Source organism: Haliotis rubra, unplaced genomic scaffold (genome assembly GCF_003918875.1).
Source record: "Haliotis rubra isolate DU_JTF1 unplaced genomic scaffold, ASM391887v1 Scf210, whole genome shotgun sequence".
NCBI lineage: Eukaryota > Metazoa > Mollusca > Gastropoda > Lepetellida > Haliotidae > Haliotis > Haliotis rubra.
In genome coordinates, this window is record NW_025766115.1 from 759,340 (window position 1) to 778,177 (window position 18,838).

General features: G+C 44.5%; 1 protein-coding gene across 2 annotated transcripts; it reads left to right on the plus strand.

Moving 5' to 3' along the window:
- The first annotated feature begins 2,937 nt into the window (after positions 1-2,937).
- On the plus strand, positions 2,938-16,559 carry LOC124276585 (sulfotransferase 1A1-like). 2 transcript variants are annotated; one of them, XM_046712232.1, is made up of 6 exons: positions 2,938-2,993; positions 5,961-6,120; positions 12,090-12,407; positions 13,110-13,213; positions 14,784-14,931; positions 15,845-16,559. In XM_046712232.1, the coding sequence occupies exons 2-6, from the start codon at positions 5,961-5,963 to the stop codon at positions 15,967-15,969; spliced, it is 855 nt and encodes a 284-aa protein (XP_046568188.1). In that variant the 5' UTR covers positions 2,938-2,993; the 3' UTR covers positions 15,970-16,559. The 2 variants fall into 2 exon arrangements, with proteins under 2 accessions (XP_046568188.1, XP_046568189.1); XM_046712233.1 differs by having other exon boundaries at positions 2,970-3,000.
- The last annotated feature ends 2,279 nt before the right edge of the window (positions 16,560-18,838 follow it).

Below are 18,838 nucleotides of genomic sequence, written 5' to 3' on the forward strand. Positions count from 1 at the left end.
CCAGTTAGTTAAAACTGTTACTGTGTTGTGTTTCCACATGTGTTTCCACATATCCACATATCTCGAAGTTATTTTTGATAGAAAATGTTCTTTCAAATTATCTATATCAAATCTCTGTCAACAAGCTACTAACACCATGTATTTTGTTTTACGCAGAAGTCGAATGTTAAACATCTCAATTCAATGTCAACTATGTCTCTTTGATTCAATGATGAAACCAATCTTGTCGTAAAACTTGGGGATATATTAATTTAAAACAAATTGAAAATGTACATATATATTTTATGAGAACATTATTACCTGTAAAGAAAAGTACCACATTGTATATGGTTTATGGTGAATTAGGTAGAGTCACACTTTCTGCTGATGTTAAAACTCGTGTGTTAACGTTTTGATCTAAATTATTTACAAACAATTCATCTAAGTTATCTTCAAACGTTTATTCTATTGTATATAATCTTCATAATGAAGGTATTCACAGCTGTAGCTGGATTTCATGTATACAGAATGTGTTAATAACATTGGTGTGAGTTATGTATGGTTTTCACAGTCTCCTATTTCACCTGACCCGTGAAGATCCGGTTTAGAATTGGTCGTTAGTAACCCAATCTGGTCGTAAGAGGCGACTAACGGGATCGGGTGGTCAGGCTCGCTGACTTGGTTGACACATGTCATCGGTTCCCAATTGCACAGACCGATGCTCCAGCTGTTGATTACTGGATTGTCTAGTCCAGACTCGATTATATACAGAGCGCTGTCATATAGTTGGAATATTGGTGAGTGCGGTGTAAAACTAAACTCACTCACTCACTCACGTGTTCAACAGCATGAGCATCGATCTACGCAAATGGGATACGATGACACGTGTCAACCAAGTGACCACCCGATCCCGTTAGTCGCCTCTTACAACAAGCATGGGTTACTGAAGACCAGTTCTAACTAGTGTTGGGAATTGGTTAAAATCTCTTAATTGATGATTGGTTCATTACAACCGATCAATCATCGAAAATAATTGGTTAGCATCATTTATCAGATTTTCCTGGTTATGTTTGTTTGCACAAAAACATAAAGAAAAAACATGTAGTTCTTTGGTTTTTTTGGTGTTTTTCTTTTCAAATTGCTCATCTTTAAAGGATGACTATAGTATGTTAGGAACATAAATTTCTTGGGGGTCTTTAAGATAAATTCAATCATGACTTGGAACGAGCTTGTAGTGCTCATGAAATGTAACAGACAAAACCAACCGTGTGAAAGACATTGTTAATGCAATAAGTGTTCCAGAATTGCTTGTGTTCGATTATGAGAAAACATGATCGATTGCTTGGTCGTTTAGTCACTGCGACCAATCTTCGATTATTTCAATTAATCGGACCACCACTAGTTCTAGCCCGGATCTTCGCGGGTCGTTGAATTATACAAGGATCGGTGAGTATGTTGTGTCCAAGTGGGATATCCATGTGACATAAGCTGGTAAAAACCCTCTTTTACCTCACATTGGCGATGAACAATGAACGTAATATATTCGAGTCATTTGCACTGAGAGGGGCGTTGGGGTAGCATGGTGGGTAAAGCGTTCGCTCGTCACGCTGAAGGCCCGGGTTCGATTCCCTACATGGGTACAATGTGTGAAGCCCATTTCTGGTGTCCCCCGCCGTGATATTGCTAAAAGCGGAGTAAAACCCAACTCTCACTCACTCATTTACACTGAGGGATGGTAACATTCAGTCAGATTCTATCATGCAATCTCGTTATTATTGGACCGCCTCCGTGGTGTAGTGGTTAGAGCGTCCGCCCGGAGTGCGGAAGGTCGCGGGTTCGATCCCCGACCGCGTCATACCAAAAGACGTTAAAACATGGTACTTGTTGGTCCCTGCCTGGCGCTCGGCATTAATGGGTACAACAAGGACTGGTCGGCTCGGAGTCAGTATAATGTGTCTGAGTGGGGTATTCATGCTTAACTGCGGCATGGTATCTCAGTGGGCTAGCACTATAAAACCAGCTTCAGTCTGGGCTAGTACAAGCAGCCACACATGCACATACACACGCATGCACGTCGTCATATGAGCGAAATATTCTCAAGCACGACGTTAAACCCAATTCCACCACCACCACCGTTATTATTATTATAGGATAGAGCGCACATATCCAGGCAACTAGTGCATGCTCAAGGCGCTGGTAGTTTTCCCTCGATCATTGGATGTCAATCTCAACGGCACACCGTATTATCAATCTCAACTCCTTGGGGAGTATACATATATGTCTAGCGAGGAACATACTTCACCACTATGACGAAGTCATGTTATTGTTGTTGCAGTTGTTTTGGGGCCAGTAATTCACTTGTCATTCCGAACGAACATTTTAAACAAGATTGTACAAAATAATGAGAAACTGTGTATCACCCATACCACATTATCTGTTTTAGTATACGCACTTGTCTTACATCGACGAAACAATACGTTTTGTACGTTGCATGAGTTGCCTTCGTATATTACACTTTACTACTTCCGTACTGGGGCGGTGGGGTAGCCTAGTGGTTAAAGCGTTGGCTCGTCACGCCGAAGACCCGGGTTCGATTCCCCACATGGGCACAATGTGTTAAGCCCATTTCTGGTGTCCCCCGCCGTGATATTGCTGGAATATTGCTAAAAGCGGCGTAAAACTAAACTCAGTCAGTCAGTCAGTACTTCCTTACTGATGAGATCAACCGAGCGTCTAGCGGGTGTGTTCATAGAGCTTTCTAGTTAGACATACCACAAGAAGATCTAAAGGCAAACCGACACGTTAAAATCACACGTAAATGCAAGAAAGGGGCTTAGTCGTGGAGTAGGGCGCGACGTGGCGTGGGAGCGGCTGGATTGGGAGCGGTTGGAGTGGAGTGAATCCCGTGATTCATACACAACATGCACAAACCAGGTATCAGATTTGGGGTAGGTCAAAGGGCGCAAGATAACAGCAAGCGCAGAAGACATCTGACCCAGACACACAAGCGTAAGGTAAGAGGTCAGTTTAGCTCTGAATCTGGTCGATTGACCTTCGACAGTCACACCCTAATCGTCCGATGTTTTTGTGTCAAGTGTATTTGTGCTGCTTAGCACGATCATTTTCTCATGCTGTTGTTTAGGCTTTCCATATTGTAACAAGAAATCTTGAATGGTTGTCCGATAAAGATAAAGAGCCATCATTTTCTTCGTTTGTTTCTATAGCCCTCCATCTTTAAAAGGGGCGGTGGGGTAGCCTAATGGTTAAAGCGTTGGCTCGTCACGCCGCAGACCCGGGTTCGAATCCCCACATGGGTACAATGTGTGAAGCCCATTTCTGGTGTCCCCCGCCGTGATGTTGCTGGAATATTGCTAAAAGCGGCGTAAAACCAAACTCAGTCAGTCCATCTTTAAACAGGCAGTCTTGAATGAAGGTCAGATGAAGAGCTCGCCCTCGTCATTGAATCGACTGTCATCTCTAGTCAGTTTGGTTTAGCGTCGTTTTCAGGGGCGGATTCAGATGGGTGTGCGCGCGCTTGCGTGTGCGCCCACCCTCTCCCCGTTGTCGAAGGTGACCCAGCTAAGACAGATCCTAACTACATGTAGTTATATTAAGACAGGAGTTAGGACATCCTACCGTCAGGATAAGACTCATTCTCGAAACGATCCTATCTCTGTCCTAACTTGAGCTGCCGATCCTAGCTGGGATAGCCTGCTCTTCTGTAGGGGAGATAGAAAAGATCAATGTTGTGAATAAAAAGGACTAGAATAGGTAAGAATTGAACGAATCTCTTTTGTAGATCTAAAGAATATGTGTATTGCAACAAGCATGTTCATTATCGATAAATTGATAATATAAACTAAAAAAATCTTCTTAACTCATCAAAACTGTGTAGGGGAGACGGGGTCAATTGTAACACGGGGCAATTGTAACAAGGGCGATTACAGTTTTCGCTCAAGCATAGTGTAGGCGAGTTGAGTTATTTCCCTTTGCTTTCCTGCGGTACACATACAGGCGTTGTTCAGCTGCTCGCTCATGGCGAGATACAGTTGACGAAAAATCGTTTTTCACATAGGAAAGTAAAGTTTTCACAAACCGTAATAAAACATTCTTGATGCAGTAAATGTTGCTTGGAATGAAATTAACTTTTCAAACGTAAAATTGAGGTATTACGACATATTTTGAAGTAGAAATATTTGAGAAGCCCTAAGTTGTTAACATGTGATGTGGCATGAAACATGGCTACTGCCATCAGGGGCAATTGTAACACTGTGTTACAATTGTCCCCATTTAATTTTCCCTTGTGTTATGATGATGAAGCAAATTATGCTGTCGGTTTTATGTTAGTTCTTTACTAGTTTCATCATAGTAGAACATTTTCAGTCTTATGTTGATAGTATCAGCCCTCGGGTGAAAGATTTTGGTGTTTTAAACCAAAAACATGTAAAATGTCGGTGGTTACAAAGGTTTAATGTTAATCCATTTCCACCTCAATTAATCAAGATAACATCTTTCCACATTTTATTTTTATTTTATTTGGAAAATAAGCAGATTGTTACATTTGAATCCTTCTTTGTTACAATTGCCCCATCCACCTGTTACAATTGCCCCGTGCTAGGGGTCAATTGTAACACTTGCAGTCATTGCATTTGATACGTAATAACTTTGTAACGACATGATAGTGAACTTTAAATGACACTGAGGTTTAAAACCAAGAAGCCAATGTACTAGTTAGTACCTATTAACTTTGTGAGCGGTCGACTGGTATCAAATTACAAGAAGTTAAGTAAGAAGTTAAGTGTTACAATTGACCCCGGTCCCCCCTACTTTGTAAATTCAAGTGTAATTTAGGCGAGTTATTTTGTTTGACAACGTCAAAATTGGTGACCAAACAAGTACCACACCACGTTGATATCCACTGATAGACTTAGGACAAGTCAGAACCTATCCTAGTATTCGTCCTAAGTTAGGATATCCTAGCGCTAGGATACTTTTCGAGAATAAGGCAGGACACCTATCCTAGACCCTAGGATCAAAGTTATGATATCCTAGGACTTGGATCCTTTGGAGAATACGGGCCCAGGTCTCGGACGTTTACACTTTAGCGAAACCTACAGCACGGGAATGGTGCTGACAAACCAGAAACAATCGGAGCAAACCGAGATTCGAACCCAGGATTCATTCAGTGACTTTAATGAGGTACAGAGGTACGCGCCCCTTTCCTTCAGACCTCATGCCCAGGGGATTCTGGGTGTAGAATAGACCCCAAACTCAGTGTGCGAAATCGTTTCCGAATTTTGCTAGCGAGTCGGGCTAGCTATGCCTGAAAGTTACCAGCCCACAAAATAATTCACTACTTCGAAATTTGAATGTAGACACGGGTTTCATCATTAAGCTGCTAATATGATGTAAATTTTTATCAAACCAAAACCTTGCATGATTTTGAAATTGTATTATAACCTAACAAGTCGGAGTGTTATATTTACAAAATGACCCCATGTTCACTAGCCAGTCGGGCCAGTGACTGTGGAGGTTTACTGGCCCGACTGCATTTTTACTAGCCACAGGCTAGCAGGCCAGTGGTTATTTCGCACACTGCGGCCTAGCAACATACCTTTATACTTGTCGTCGGGGGTGACCATGTGGATCGGATGGTCAGGGTCAATGACCCTGTTGATTGCCAGTCATTTTACCACTTTCAAAGGAGATCGATGCTCATCGCCTCTATTATTAACAGAGCGCCGCCATATTTCTGGAATATTGCTTGCTGAGTGCGGCATTAAACTAACAAACAAACAAAATCTTTCCAGATGGGTTCAGACCGACGTCAGATGGGTTCAGACCGACGTCAGATGGGTGAAATATTGTTAAACAACAAACTAGCATGCGATCATCTGCCTTTGTCCATATCAAGAATACACACCTGAACATGAAATGCAGATTATTTAGCCGTAATTCACTGTGTCCAGTTGGTTCCACAGATGTCCGTTGTTGAAATCCCCGACGAAGGAGGAGATGTTGTTACTGCTGTTGACTACAACGGCGTCATCTTTCCCAACTTCGACCCCGACGTCATCCGCAACATCAGTTCCATAGACATCCGTGATGGCGACATCATCCTCTGTGCCTACCCAAAGTCAGGTACCTTTAAGTGTGTGATGAACATTACGGTGGCGTTTGTTCTCCCGTTATAACGCGGGGTCGGTTGTCTATAGCGAAGCAGCCTCAGTGAAGATCCGCGTAAGAATAGGTCTTCAGCAAACCACGCTTGTCGTAAGAGGGGCGGTTTGGGAGCCTAGTGTTATTTTAAAGCGTTCGCTCGTCACGCCGAAAACTCGGATTTTTGAGTCTCCACATGGGTACAATATGTGAAGCCCCGTGTTCCCCGCCGTGATATTGCTGGAATATTGCTTAAAGCGGCGTACAACCAAACTCACTCACTCACTCTCTCAGGTAAGAGGCGACTAACGGGCTCGCTGACTTGATTGACTCATGTCATCGTATCCCAATTGCATAGATCGATACTCATGCTGTTGATCACTGGATTGTCTGGTCAAGACTCGATTGTTTACAAATCGCCGCCATATAGCTGGAATATAGTCCTGTGTTGTGTTGTGCACATGCTGTACCCCAATACGAGAGGCGTTCATTAAAGATTTCCCCTGACCCACCTCTGGTTTTCACATGTGGCTGAAACGTCATGTAATGACACATATATGTATGGGTCATGTGAAAATTTTCAGCATTGAACTATTAAAGCTATTCATATATTGAAGTATGGTGTGTCAATGGAGCCAGTTGAGTACCGAGCAGTGATCAAGTTTTTTGTACTTGAAAGGTGGCACACCAAAAGAGACCTTTGATGAAAGCAACTTATGGGGAGGATGCCCCATCGTATGACGTAGTTAAACACTGGCACCGCCAGTTTAAATGTGGTCGGAAATCTGTGGAAACTGCTCCCATTCCTGGTCGACCTCATTCAGCCATTGATGAAGACACTGTCCGTCAAGTGGAGACTGCCATTTTGGAAGATCGCCAGTTAGCCCATGATGTCAAGATCAGTGTAGGGTCTGTGGAAAAAATCATTCATGACAATTTGCACATGCATACGGTGTCTGCACGATGGATTCCCAGCCTCTCACACCTTTTCAGAAGCAGGAACGAGCCAGTTGCTCAAAGGCTCTTTTGGACATGTGCCAAGACAACCAGGCAAACCTTTCGACAGACCTATCACACAGGATGAAACATGGATCCATGATCCTGAGACTATAGTTCAGTCGATGCAATGGAAGCACGACCAAAGAAGGCACGAGTTCAGCCATCTGCAAGCAAGGTCATGCTCACGGTCTTTTGGGACGTCCACGGAGTTGTGATGACGGACGTCCTGGCAAAGGGTACCACAATTACACGGACTTACTATGCTTCACTGCTGCGGAAACTGCGAGAAGCTATCAAGCTTAAGAGACGTGGCATGCTGACCAAAGGTGTCCGTCTCTTGCAAGAAAACGGTCCCGTACACAACTCTCACGTTGCCCAGAGGGAAGCACGGTCCTGTGGCTATGCTGACCAAAGGTGTCCGTCTCTTGCAAGACAACGCTCCCGTACACAACTCTTACATTGCCCAGAAGGGGAAGCACGGTCCTGTGGCTATGCTGACCAAAGGTGTCCGTCTCTTGCCAAACAACGCTCCCGTATACAACTCTCACATCACCCTGAGGGAAGCAACTCTCACATCACCCAGAGGGAAGCAACTCTCACATCACCCAGAGGGAAGCAACTCTCACATCACCCAGAGGGAAGCAACTCTCACATCACCCAGAGGGAAGCAACTCTCACATAACCCAGAGGGAAGCAACTCTCACATCACCCAGAGGGAAGCAACTCTCACATCTCCCAGAGGGAAGCAACTCTCACATCACCCACAAGGGAAGCAACTCTCACATCACCCAGAGGGAAGCAACTCCACATCACCCAGAGGGAAGCAACTCCCACATCTCCCAGAGGGAAGCAACTCTCACATTTCCCAGAGGGAAGCAACTCTCACATCACCCAGAGGGAAGCAACTCTCCTCACATTTCTCCCAGAGGGAAGCAACTCTCACATCTCCCAGAGGGAAGCAACTCTCACATTTCCCAGAGGGAAGCAACTCTCACATCACCCAGAGGGAAGCAACTCCCACATTTCCCAGAGGGAAGCAACTCCCACATTTCCCAGAGGGAAGCAACTCTCACATCACCCAGAGGGAAGCAACTCTCACATCACCCAGAGGGAAGCAACTCTCACATTTCCCAGAGGGAAGCAACTCTCACATCACCCAGAGGGAAGCAACTCTCACATTTCCCAGAGGAAAGCAGCTCTCACATTTCCCAGAGGAAGCAACTCTCACATCGCAGAGGGAAGCAACTCTCACATCACCCAGAGGGAAGCAACTCTCACATCACCCAGAGGAAGCAACTCTCACATCACCCAGAGGGAAGCAACTCTCACATCACCCAGAGGGAAGCAACTCTCACATCACCCAGAGGAAGCAGCTCTCACATCACCCAGAGGAAGCAACTCTCATCACCCAGAGGGAAGCACGGTCCTTTCCCAAAAACTCTCACATCACCCAGAGGGAAGCAACTCTCCACATTTCCCAGAGGGAAGCAACTCTCACCCAGAGGGAAGCAACTCACATCACACCAGAGGGAAGCAACTCTCACATCACCCAGAGGAAGCAACTCTCACATCACCCAGAGGCTTTCAACAACTCTCACATCACCCAGAGGGGAAGCAACTCTCTCACATTCCCAGAGGGAAGCAACTCTCACATTTCCCAGAGGGAAGCAACTCTCACATCACCCAGAGGGAAGCAACTCTCACATCACCCAGAGGGAAGCAACTCTCACATCACCCAGAGGGAAGCAACTCCCACATTTCCCAGAGGGAAGCAACTCCCACATTTCCCAGAGGGAAGCAACTCTCACATCACCCAGAGGGAAGCAACTCTCACATCACCCAGAGGGAAGCAACTCTCCACATTTCCCAGAGGGAAGTAACTCTCACATCCTCCCAGAGGGAAGCAACACTCACATCACCCAGAGGGAAGCACGCTCTCACATCACCCAGAGAAGCAACTCTCACATATCCCAGAGGAGGAAGCTCCTCACATTTCCCTCCAGAGGGAAGCAACTCTAACATCACCATCAGGGGAGCTCCCTCAACATTTCCCCAGAGAGCATACTCTCACATCTTCAGAGAGGGAAGCAACTCTCACATCACCCAGAGGGTAAGCTACTCTCACATCACCCAGAGGGAGCAGCTCACAGAGGGAGCAGCTCACATTTCCCAGAGGGAAGCAACTCCCACATTTCCCGGGGAAGCAATCTCACATCGGCCAGGGGGAAGCAATCCTCACATCACCCAGAGGGAAGCAACTCTCACATCCCCAGAGGGAGCTCTCTACATCTCCCAGAGGGAAGCAACTCTCCATCACCCAGAGGGAAGCAACTCTCACATCACCCAGAGGGAAGCAACTCTCACATCACCCAGAGGGAAGCAACTTCACATCACCCAGAGGGAAGCAACTCTCACATTTCCCAGAGGGAAGCAACTCTCACATCACCCAGAGGGAAGCAACTCTCACACATCACCCTAGAGGGGAAGCAACTCTCACATCTCCCAGAGGGAAGCAACTCTCACATCACCCAGAGGGAGGCAACTCCTCACATCACCCAGAGGGTAGCAACTCTCACATCACCCAGAGGGAAAGCACCTCACATTTCCCAGAGGAAGCAACTCTCACATCTCCCCAGAGGGGAAGCAACTTCCCACATCACCCAGAGGGAAGCCAACTCCTGACAGGAGGGAAGCAACTCCCACATCGCCCAGAGGGAAGCAACTCTCACATCACCCAGAGGGAAGAAGCAGAGGGAAGCTCTCACATCACCCAGAGGGAAGCAACTCTCACATTTCCCAGAGGGAAGCAACTCTCACATCACCCAGAGGGAAGCAACTCTCACATCACCCAGAGGGAAGCAACTCTCACATCACCCAGAGGGAAGCAACTCTCACATCACCCAGAGGGAAGCAACTCCACATCACCTCAGAGGGAAGCAACTCTCACATCACCCAGAGGGAAGCAACTCTCACATCACCCAGAGGGAAAGCAACTCTCACATCACCCAGAGGGAAGCAACTCACATCACCCAGAGGGGAAGCAAGAGGGAAGCAACTCTCACATCACCCAGAGGGAAGCTCTCACTCCCTCACATTTCCCAGAGGGAAGCAACTCTCCACATCACCAGAGGGAAGCAACTCTCACATCACCCAGAGGGAAGCAACTCTCACATCACCCAGAGGGAAGCAACTCTCACATCACCCAGAGGGAAGCAACTCTCACATCACCCAGAGGGAAGCTGCTCACTCCCCATTTCCCAGAGGGAAGCAACTCTCACATCGTGAGGGAAGCCAGAGGGAGGCTCACATCCAGGGAAGCAACTCTCACATCTCCCAGAGGGAAGCAACTCTCACATCACCCAGAGGGAAGCAACTCTCACATCACCCAGAGGGAAGCAACTCTCACATCACCCAGAGGGAAGCAACTCTCACATCACCCAGAGGGAAGCAACTCTCACATCACCCAGAGGAAGCAACTCCACATCACCCAGAGGGAAGCAACTCACATCACCCAGAGGGGCAACTCTCAACTCTCACAACTCTCACAGAGGGAAGCAACTCTCACATCACCCAGAGGGAAGCAACTCTCACATCACCCAGGGGAAGCAACTCTCACATCTCCCAGAGGGAAGCTCTTCTCACATCAGAGGGTAGCCTCTCACATCACCCAGGGAAGCAACTTCACTCTTAGTGGGCAATTTCATCACCAAGAAAGCTCTCATCCTGTGGCTATGAAATCCTCCTCATCCTTGCTCTCCTCACCTTGCACCATCTGACTTCCATGTCTTTCCAACTATGAAGTCATTTTTGAAGGGAACACGCTTCCCAGATGATGACACACTGATTTCGGAAGTCACGTCATGGTTTTGATACGCAACCTACTGACGTTTTCAAGCAATTCTCTCACATTTCCCAGAGGGAAGCAACTCTCACATCACCCAGAGGGAAGCAACTCTCACATCACCCAGAGGGAAGCAACTCTCACATCACCCAGAGGGAAGCAACTCTCACATCTCCCAGAGGGAAGCAACTCTCACATCACCCAGAGGGAAGCAACTCTCACATTTCCCAGAGGGAAGCAACTCTCACATCACCCAGAGGGAAGCAACTCTCACATTTCCCAGAGGGAAGCAACTCTAACATCACCCAGAGGGAAGCAACTCTCACATCTCCCAGAGGGAAGCAACTCTCACATCACCCAGAGGGAAGCACGGTCCTGTGGCTATGAAATCCTTCCTCATCCTCCTTACTCTCCTGACCTTGCACCATCTGACTTCCATCTCTTTCCAACTATGAAGTCATTTTTGAAGGGAACACGCTTCCCAGATGATGACACACTGATTTCGGAAGTCACGTCATGGTTTTGATACGCAACCTACTGACGTTTTCAAGCAAGGTCTTTATAGTTGCATGAAACGATGGGAGAAGTGTGTAACTCTTGGTGGTTGCTATGTAGAGACGGACTAATAACTGTGCCAAGTTTCGTTCCACTAAGTCCACTGCAAGTGGGTCAGGGGAAATCGTGAATGAACACCCCTCGTAGTTAAAGTTTAAAACAGAAATTTCTACATTATGAATATGATTAGAGCAAGCTGTCCCAAGAAAGACCATCCTGTTTTGCCTCATTGCCTCACATCCATGGTCTTATCATTCAGTACAGCATTGGAGCAAGACTAACCTAACGTACTCAAACTACCCTTTCAATTCAATTTAACACCAGTAACGTTGAAAGGTTTAATAAAATTGTGTAGTATGAAAAAAAAGAAAGTCTCAAAACCATGAATCGATGGTTATCTGGACGGTACCTTCAGAGGTAAAACAAGTTCGTTACAAGAAGTATTTTGAACACGGAGTTATCTCCCTTTGCATATATGTCAACGTGACCAATGTATCTTCAAATGCGGTTCTGGATTAACTTGATGTCATTGTACATGGTTTTCCTGTTCCTACAGGTAGCCACTGGATGTGGGAGGTCACTCGACTTGTACTGGCCGGTAGACTGGACGCTGAGGACAGAGACAAAATGCTCACAATGTTGGAGAGGTCGCCGGAGTCCGGGTACATCGACCTCCCATCTCCTCGACTCCTGAACACTCACGTGGGAATCAAACATTTACCTCCTGGTCTCTTCAACAAGAAGGTCAAGGTCGTCTATATATTGAGGAACCCGAAGGACGCCGCAGTTTCGTATTATAATTTCAATAAGTCAGCGCGAGTGCCTTACAAAGGAGATTGGGTGAATTACCTCCGTCCATTTGCTGAGGGCAAATGTGAGTACACACTGCTTGTCTAAGAATAAATACCGTCATGAAAGAATGGCGAACGACGTGCATACAAGAGTAAACAGAGCACTTTTATATATTCGGCGCATGTGCGTGTATCTTAGCCAAGAACTAGGCTACCCCATGGACACCGATTGTGCTCCCTTCCTTGGGGATCTGTTTCTTTATGCATGTGAGTTGGAATATCTGCCAGGTTGGCTAATCAAAATATAGTTATTTGACCAAGAACTTTAGGCTAACTTAAGCCCATTTCCTGGCTATTAATAAACATAGAAAAAATAACCCATTTCCCGCCTGCTACTTTAAATTTGACCTACTCGAATTTGAAACATAATAAGACTGCTTTTTGTGGGATGTTTACTTCGACTTTCCAATCGTCAACCGTTGTGACGTAAANCTCTTAATGTCGAGCGGGGCAGTAGGGTAGCCTAGTGGTTAAAGCGTTCGCTCGTCACGCCGAAGACCCTGGTTCGATTACCCACATGGGTACAATGTGTGTTCAAAGACCATTTTTGGTGTCTCCCCGCCGTGATATTGCTGGAATATTGCTAAAAGCAGCGTAAAACTAAACTAAGTCACTCTTAATGTCGAGCAATATTGCAGCAGCTCCAGATACACATTCGGACAGTTACTGCAGCGTCTACATTGTCTCTAGCATGGTGTACATAATATTTCACTTGGACGTTTCAGTCCAGTACGGGTCGTGGTTCGATTCTGTCCGGGAATGGGAGGAGGTGAAAAGGACGCACCCAGAACTTCAGATACACACGCTGTTCTATGAAGACGTCAAGGAGGTAAGGTGATCACCCTTTACATTTACTGACCTAAAACCATCATAGTTGTGTCCCGTAGGTGTAGCAGGATCTGGCTAGCTATTCTCGAAACGTTCGTAGCCCTACGAACTTCTTCAGCACATTGGCTACGATCAAAGTTAAGAATTCTTAGGGCTACGAACGTTTCGAGAATAAGGGCCCTGGTGTCGTTGTTTAGTCCTGTTTTTCAGCTGCATACCCTTACCCAGGGTTTTATAGAAATAAATGGCGTCCATTAGGTTTTCTTATTACTTCTCGCTGACTTGGTTGACACATGTCATCGGTTCCCAATTGCGCAGATCGATGCTCATGCTGTTGATCACTGGATTGTCTGGTCCAGACTCGATTATTTACAGCCCGCCGCCATATAGCTGGAATATTGTTGAGTGTGGCGTAAAATTAAACTCACTCACTCACTCTTATTACTTAATGACGCACTTTGGTCAATCAGAACAAAATGTTCAAAACCAGATTCACAAATCCAGACCCTGTTCCAGCAACGCACACTTCGTAGGCCTAGATCTTTAACAGTAGTCAGGTTGGTTGTGTCATGGATTTTTTCATTCAGGTATGGTAGAACTACCGATGTGACGAGTTGGTGGTCGAGTCCAAATGGGGCTTCACGCACACAAAATGATGGACAGTCATTCCATTACGTCGTCGACGATTTTGACAGTTCTTATACTTCAGATAACAGGTTTTGCTACGTTTCGCAATGGCAGTAGTAGTGTTGGGAATTGGTTCAAATCTCATAATTGATGATTGGTTCATTACTACCGATCAATCATCGAAAATAATTGGCTAGCGTCATTTATGAAGTTTGTTAATGCACATAGAAATAAGGAAAAAACATGTAGTTCTTTTAGTTTTTTGGGGGCAAAATTTCACATCTTTAAAGGATGACTAGTATGTTGGGAACATAAATTTCTTGGAATCTTTAAGATAAATTCAATCATGACTTGAAACGAGCTTGCAGTGCTTGCGAAATGTAACAGACAAAACCAACCATGTGAAAAATATTGTTAATGAAAACAAGTGTTCCAGAATTGTGTTCGATTATGAGAAATAATGATCGATTGCTTGGTCGTTTAGTCACTACGACCAATCTTCGATTATTTCAATTAATCGGACCACCACTAGGCAGTAGTATTACATTACATTGATTTCGCACTATGATAGATTCGAAGGAAATCATCAGGTTTTCTTTTTGTACACTTCTGTACGCCTGTCTATGCCCGCCCGTCTGTTACAAGAAAACTGTGTTAAGAGCCACCCACGCAAATATTGACTCACTCACACATACATTGACTCGATAACAACCTCTATTAATACCAGCAAACATCATATGTAATTATGTATGTCAATTAATTCCGTTTAGAAAATTTATAGTGGCAATATTATTTGAAGTGTTATAAAATCCCTGCACTATATGCAGTACGATGGATGAACTCGGTGAAACAAAAATGAATGTCAGGAAAAGGTCATCCTATGATGGAACTAAGAAAACAGGATCGAGACATGATTAAATGTGTAAATATTTTATTTTACCCAGAATCCACTGCGGGAGGCGAAAAGGCTGGCTGCGTTCCTTGACGTGGAGAGGAGCGAGGACTACCTGGAACAGGTGTGCCGCACGTGCAGCTTTGGCAACATGAAGGCTAACGCTGCATCCGAACGTGCTGCCAAAGCCTACAGGAAAGGTACATGTATATTTTCTCTTTACTCAAGAATACAGTAACTGGTGGTCGTAACACCCTCCATGGAACTGATACAACATGTTGGTCATCGACTGACTGACTATGTTTTACCCGCTTTTAGCAATATTCCAGCAATATCACGGCGGGGGACACCAGAAATGGGCTTCACACATTGTACCCATGTGGGGAATCGAACCCGGGCCTTCTGCGTGATTAGCGAACGCTTTAACCACTAGGCTACCCCACCGCCCCTGTTGGCCATCGAAATGTACTGGTCTTCAGCAACCAATGCTTGCCATAAGAAGTAACTAACGGGGTCGGTGGTCACTGGTTAGGCTGTTTTGTGATGCATTGTCATCGATACTCATGATGTCAATCACTGGATTGTCTGGTCCAGCCTCGATTATTTACAGCCCGCCGTCATATATCTTGAATATTGCTAGTGCAGCGTTAAACAAGTAACAAACAAACAAAATCAGATCACTTTGAGGACAAAACACTTTAACTCACGTACTCAATTTACGATAGGTGAGTGAGTGAGTGAGTTTTACGCCGCTTTTAGCAATATTCCAGCATTATCACGGCGGGAGACACCAGAAATGGGCTTCACACATTGTACCCATGTTGGGAATCGAACCCGGGCCTTCGGCGTGACGAGCCAACGCTTTAACCACTAGGCTACCCCACCGCCCCCTTTACGATAGGTGTAGATCTGGCTTAGGATTTTCTGATTTTCGTGAAAGCACATTATATGCTTTGACAAACTAATTGGTTCCAGAAAAAGCTTGAGGCTATAATAATAATAATAATAATAATAATAATAATCCCTTAACGTGTTTCGTGAAATTTAAAAGCATTGCCCAGCACCTTCTTTCACAGAAAGTCTCACTTCTTGCACTTGTGTTGCACATTGAAGGTGAAGTTGGCGACTGGAAGAACTGGTTCACTGTGGCACAGAACGAGTGGTTTGATCAGCTGTACCAGGAGAAGATGGTCGACTGCAAGCTGCACTTCCGTTATTCGCTGGACACATCCGAATGAGCACAAGCACATTTACCACCATTCGTAACTACTCGCCTCTTTCCGTGAACTGTATAGTACGCCATTATTGTCAAGAATCGTGGCAAACCAATCAAATCGCGCTTAGTCAAATGTGAAATGAGTCAAATGGTTTCTTTGCGATTATCGATTTTCATTATTATAAAATCATCTTGCTACTGGTATTTGTTACCGACATAAGAAAGTTACTTAAAATGCCTTTCGTGTTGTATTATAAATGAATTGGCGTTTGCTAAGAGTAGCCATGTTTGGAAATTCAGAGTTATCTTTCCTTGGAAATAGTCCTAGTCCTTTTTTATCTCCGTACCCGTTTGGGCTTAGACAAGGCCCAGTCGTGAACATGGCCACGAAAGGGGTATGAGTCGCTATCCGGCTTGCCAGAATGACACGAGTAGTTACGAATGATTTGCCACGTATGAAATATGTTCAGAGACTGAGTGAGTTGAACGGTTACCGAGGTATGAGGCCTTGGGCTCGATATACAGACATGTTTATGAGTACGCGTTCACAAACATTTTCAGGTTATTTTCTCATTTTATAAACATTATACATACATAAACCACTGTTCTGGAGGGCTTCGTGATTTTCATTTTGAAAAAGACTAACTATAGTATGTATGGATTTTCTCAGTACATTTTTCATGCCTGTACTCTTGTTGAAAGGTTACTATTTGTACGAGTTCATTCATAGCTTTGATTGTCAGTTGCACAATCGCTATGGCAACGCACGTGCAAATACATCTTCCCATCTAAACAGTGTTGCGGGTAAAATGGTATTATGGATGATGATTTGTGGACCAAATATATAGGCCTAGTTGGGAAAAACATAGTTATTTTAATATGTGTTAAAACTACCTATTTTAATGAAGTAATAAACACATAAACTCCATGCCATGACTTTATAAATTATCATCTAATTTCTGCAAAATAGAGAAAACATACGTTATTTTTCCCAATATCTTGATTATCCAAACACATCCCAAATGATACTGAAACAGGATTTGCCTCACTTTTGATACCTAAGTCATATATGTCCTACATCAACCAAAGATCTTGACATTAGGTAACACTGATGTGGAAGTCTGTTTTGGAGCAAGTGTATAAGTCTACACCAGTATTTAACTACCGGTGGCATATAGACGTATTGTCTGCCACACACACCAAGAACCACACCATTACATATTCTGCCTCCTTCAAAATATTGTGTACAACATTTATGTTGTGTGACCTCTATCAATTTGCAAAGACAAGTTCAAAGACCCTTTCTTAAGACATTCAAATTGAAATTTACTCTCATTCCTGTATCATTACAAGAGGTTTCCAGAACATATGCCTCTTTTGGAATAATTTACAAGAGTCGGAAACAACAGACGGGAAAAATTGAGCCTTGGCGGCTTCCAACAGAAAAAGAAAGTCCACATTTGGTTCTAACAGAGGCTGTTAAACGAGAATACATTGCGACAGTATTATAAAACTTGCCAGAGATCCCAGCTTTATGTAATGCCTGGTGGCGAACATCATGTCTGTGTCAATGCCTTCGAAATATCTATAAAGAGGCAGTAAACTCTCCTAGATGATAACCTGTAGAGTAAACGTGTAGTCAACAGTTGATTTATTTGCTCTTAACTCAGACCGAGCCCTCTAATAGTATTGCTTGCACACAGAGCTTAAAGCCTGTTATTGAAAATGGATGTAAATATTTTGCAGAGTGTCAGTCAGTGATACAACCCTGTAATTGTTTCTATCATATTTGCTGTCAGATTTAAATAGGAGCGTATGATACGGTGGACCCAGCTGTCCAGTGTTAAGAGTGTTATTAAACGGAAGTGTAAACGGTTGGAGAATTGTAAGCTGTGCAGTTTTAAAAAAATCTGCTTTTAGTCCTGAAGTTTAATGGTTTGGGATGCTAGTTCTTATTCTCTAATTTGTCAATAACTATCTGTGTCATCTAAGAAATCATCTGTGTCATCTAAGTAATCATTTGAGTATTCTGTTTCAACTATTAATGAGGTGGGGTGAGGTGCAATTGGGTTTAACGTCGTGCTTGAGAATATTTCGCTCATATGACGACGTGCATGCGTGTGTATGTGTATGTGCGGCTGCTTGTACTAGCCCTAGACTTAAGCTGGTTTTATAGTGCTAGCTCACTGAGGTACCATGCCGCAGTTAAGCATGAATACCCCACTCAGACACAGTATACTGACTCCGAGCCGACCAGTCCTTGTACCCATTAATGCCGAGCGCCAGGCAGGGACCAACAGGTACCATATTTTAACGTCTTTTGGTATGACGTGGTCGGGGATCGAACCCGCGACCTTCCGCTCTCCGGGCGGACGCTCTAACCACAACACCACGGAGGCGGTCTCAACTATTACTGTAGTAGTCTGAGGGACTATCTGAGCAGAGACCATTAACAAAGTGTTACCCACTGTTCATCTGTGATAGTGTCAGGAACTCTGAAGAATTTCCCACGACATCTGGGAAAGATTATACATTCATAGTATCGAGGATGGCAAATAGTAACGGCCAGCAATTGTTTGCAGAAACGTATGAAAGGATCAGACATGACATGTTCATACACACACTGTTAGGTGACAGCGGTGTTCATTGTGTAGCGATGTTCAGAGTGTAATACATTGTACATGTGATTGCTATTTAGACTTGTGCTATATTAAGACAACTTTTGGAAGGTACTACAGAATACTACTCCAGAATTATGGGCTATTCTGGACGAAGGATTTGGAGGATTTTCTAGCATATTTTGGTTAGGTGTATAAGGGCAGATAAGTCTTGCCTCTGATCTCACATTACATCCCAAATTACAAAAAGCCCAGTATTGTGTGTGATGATCA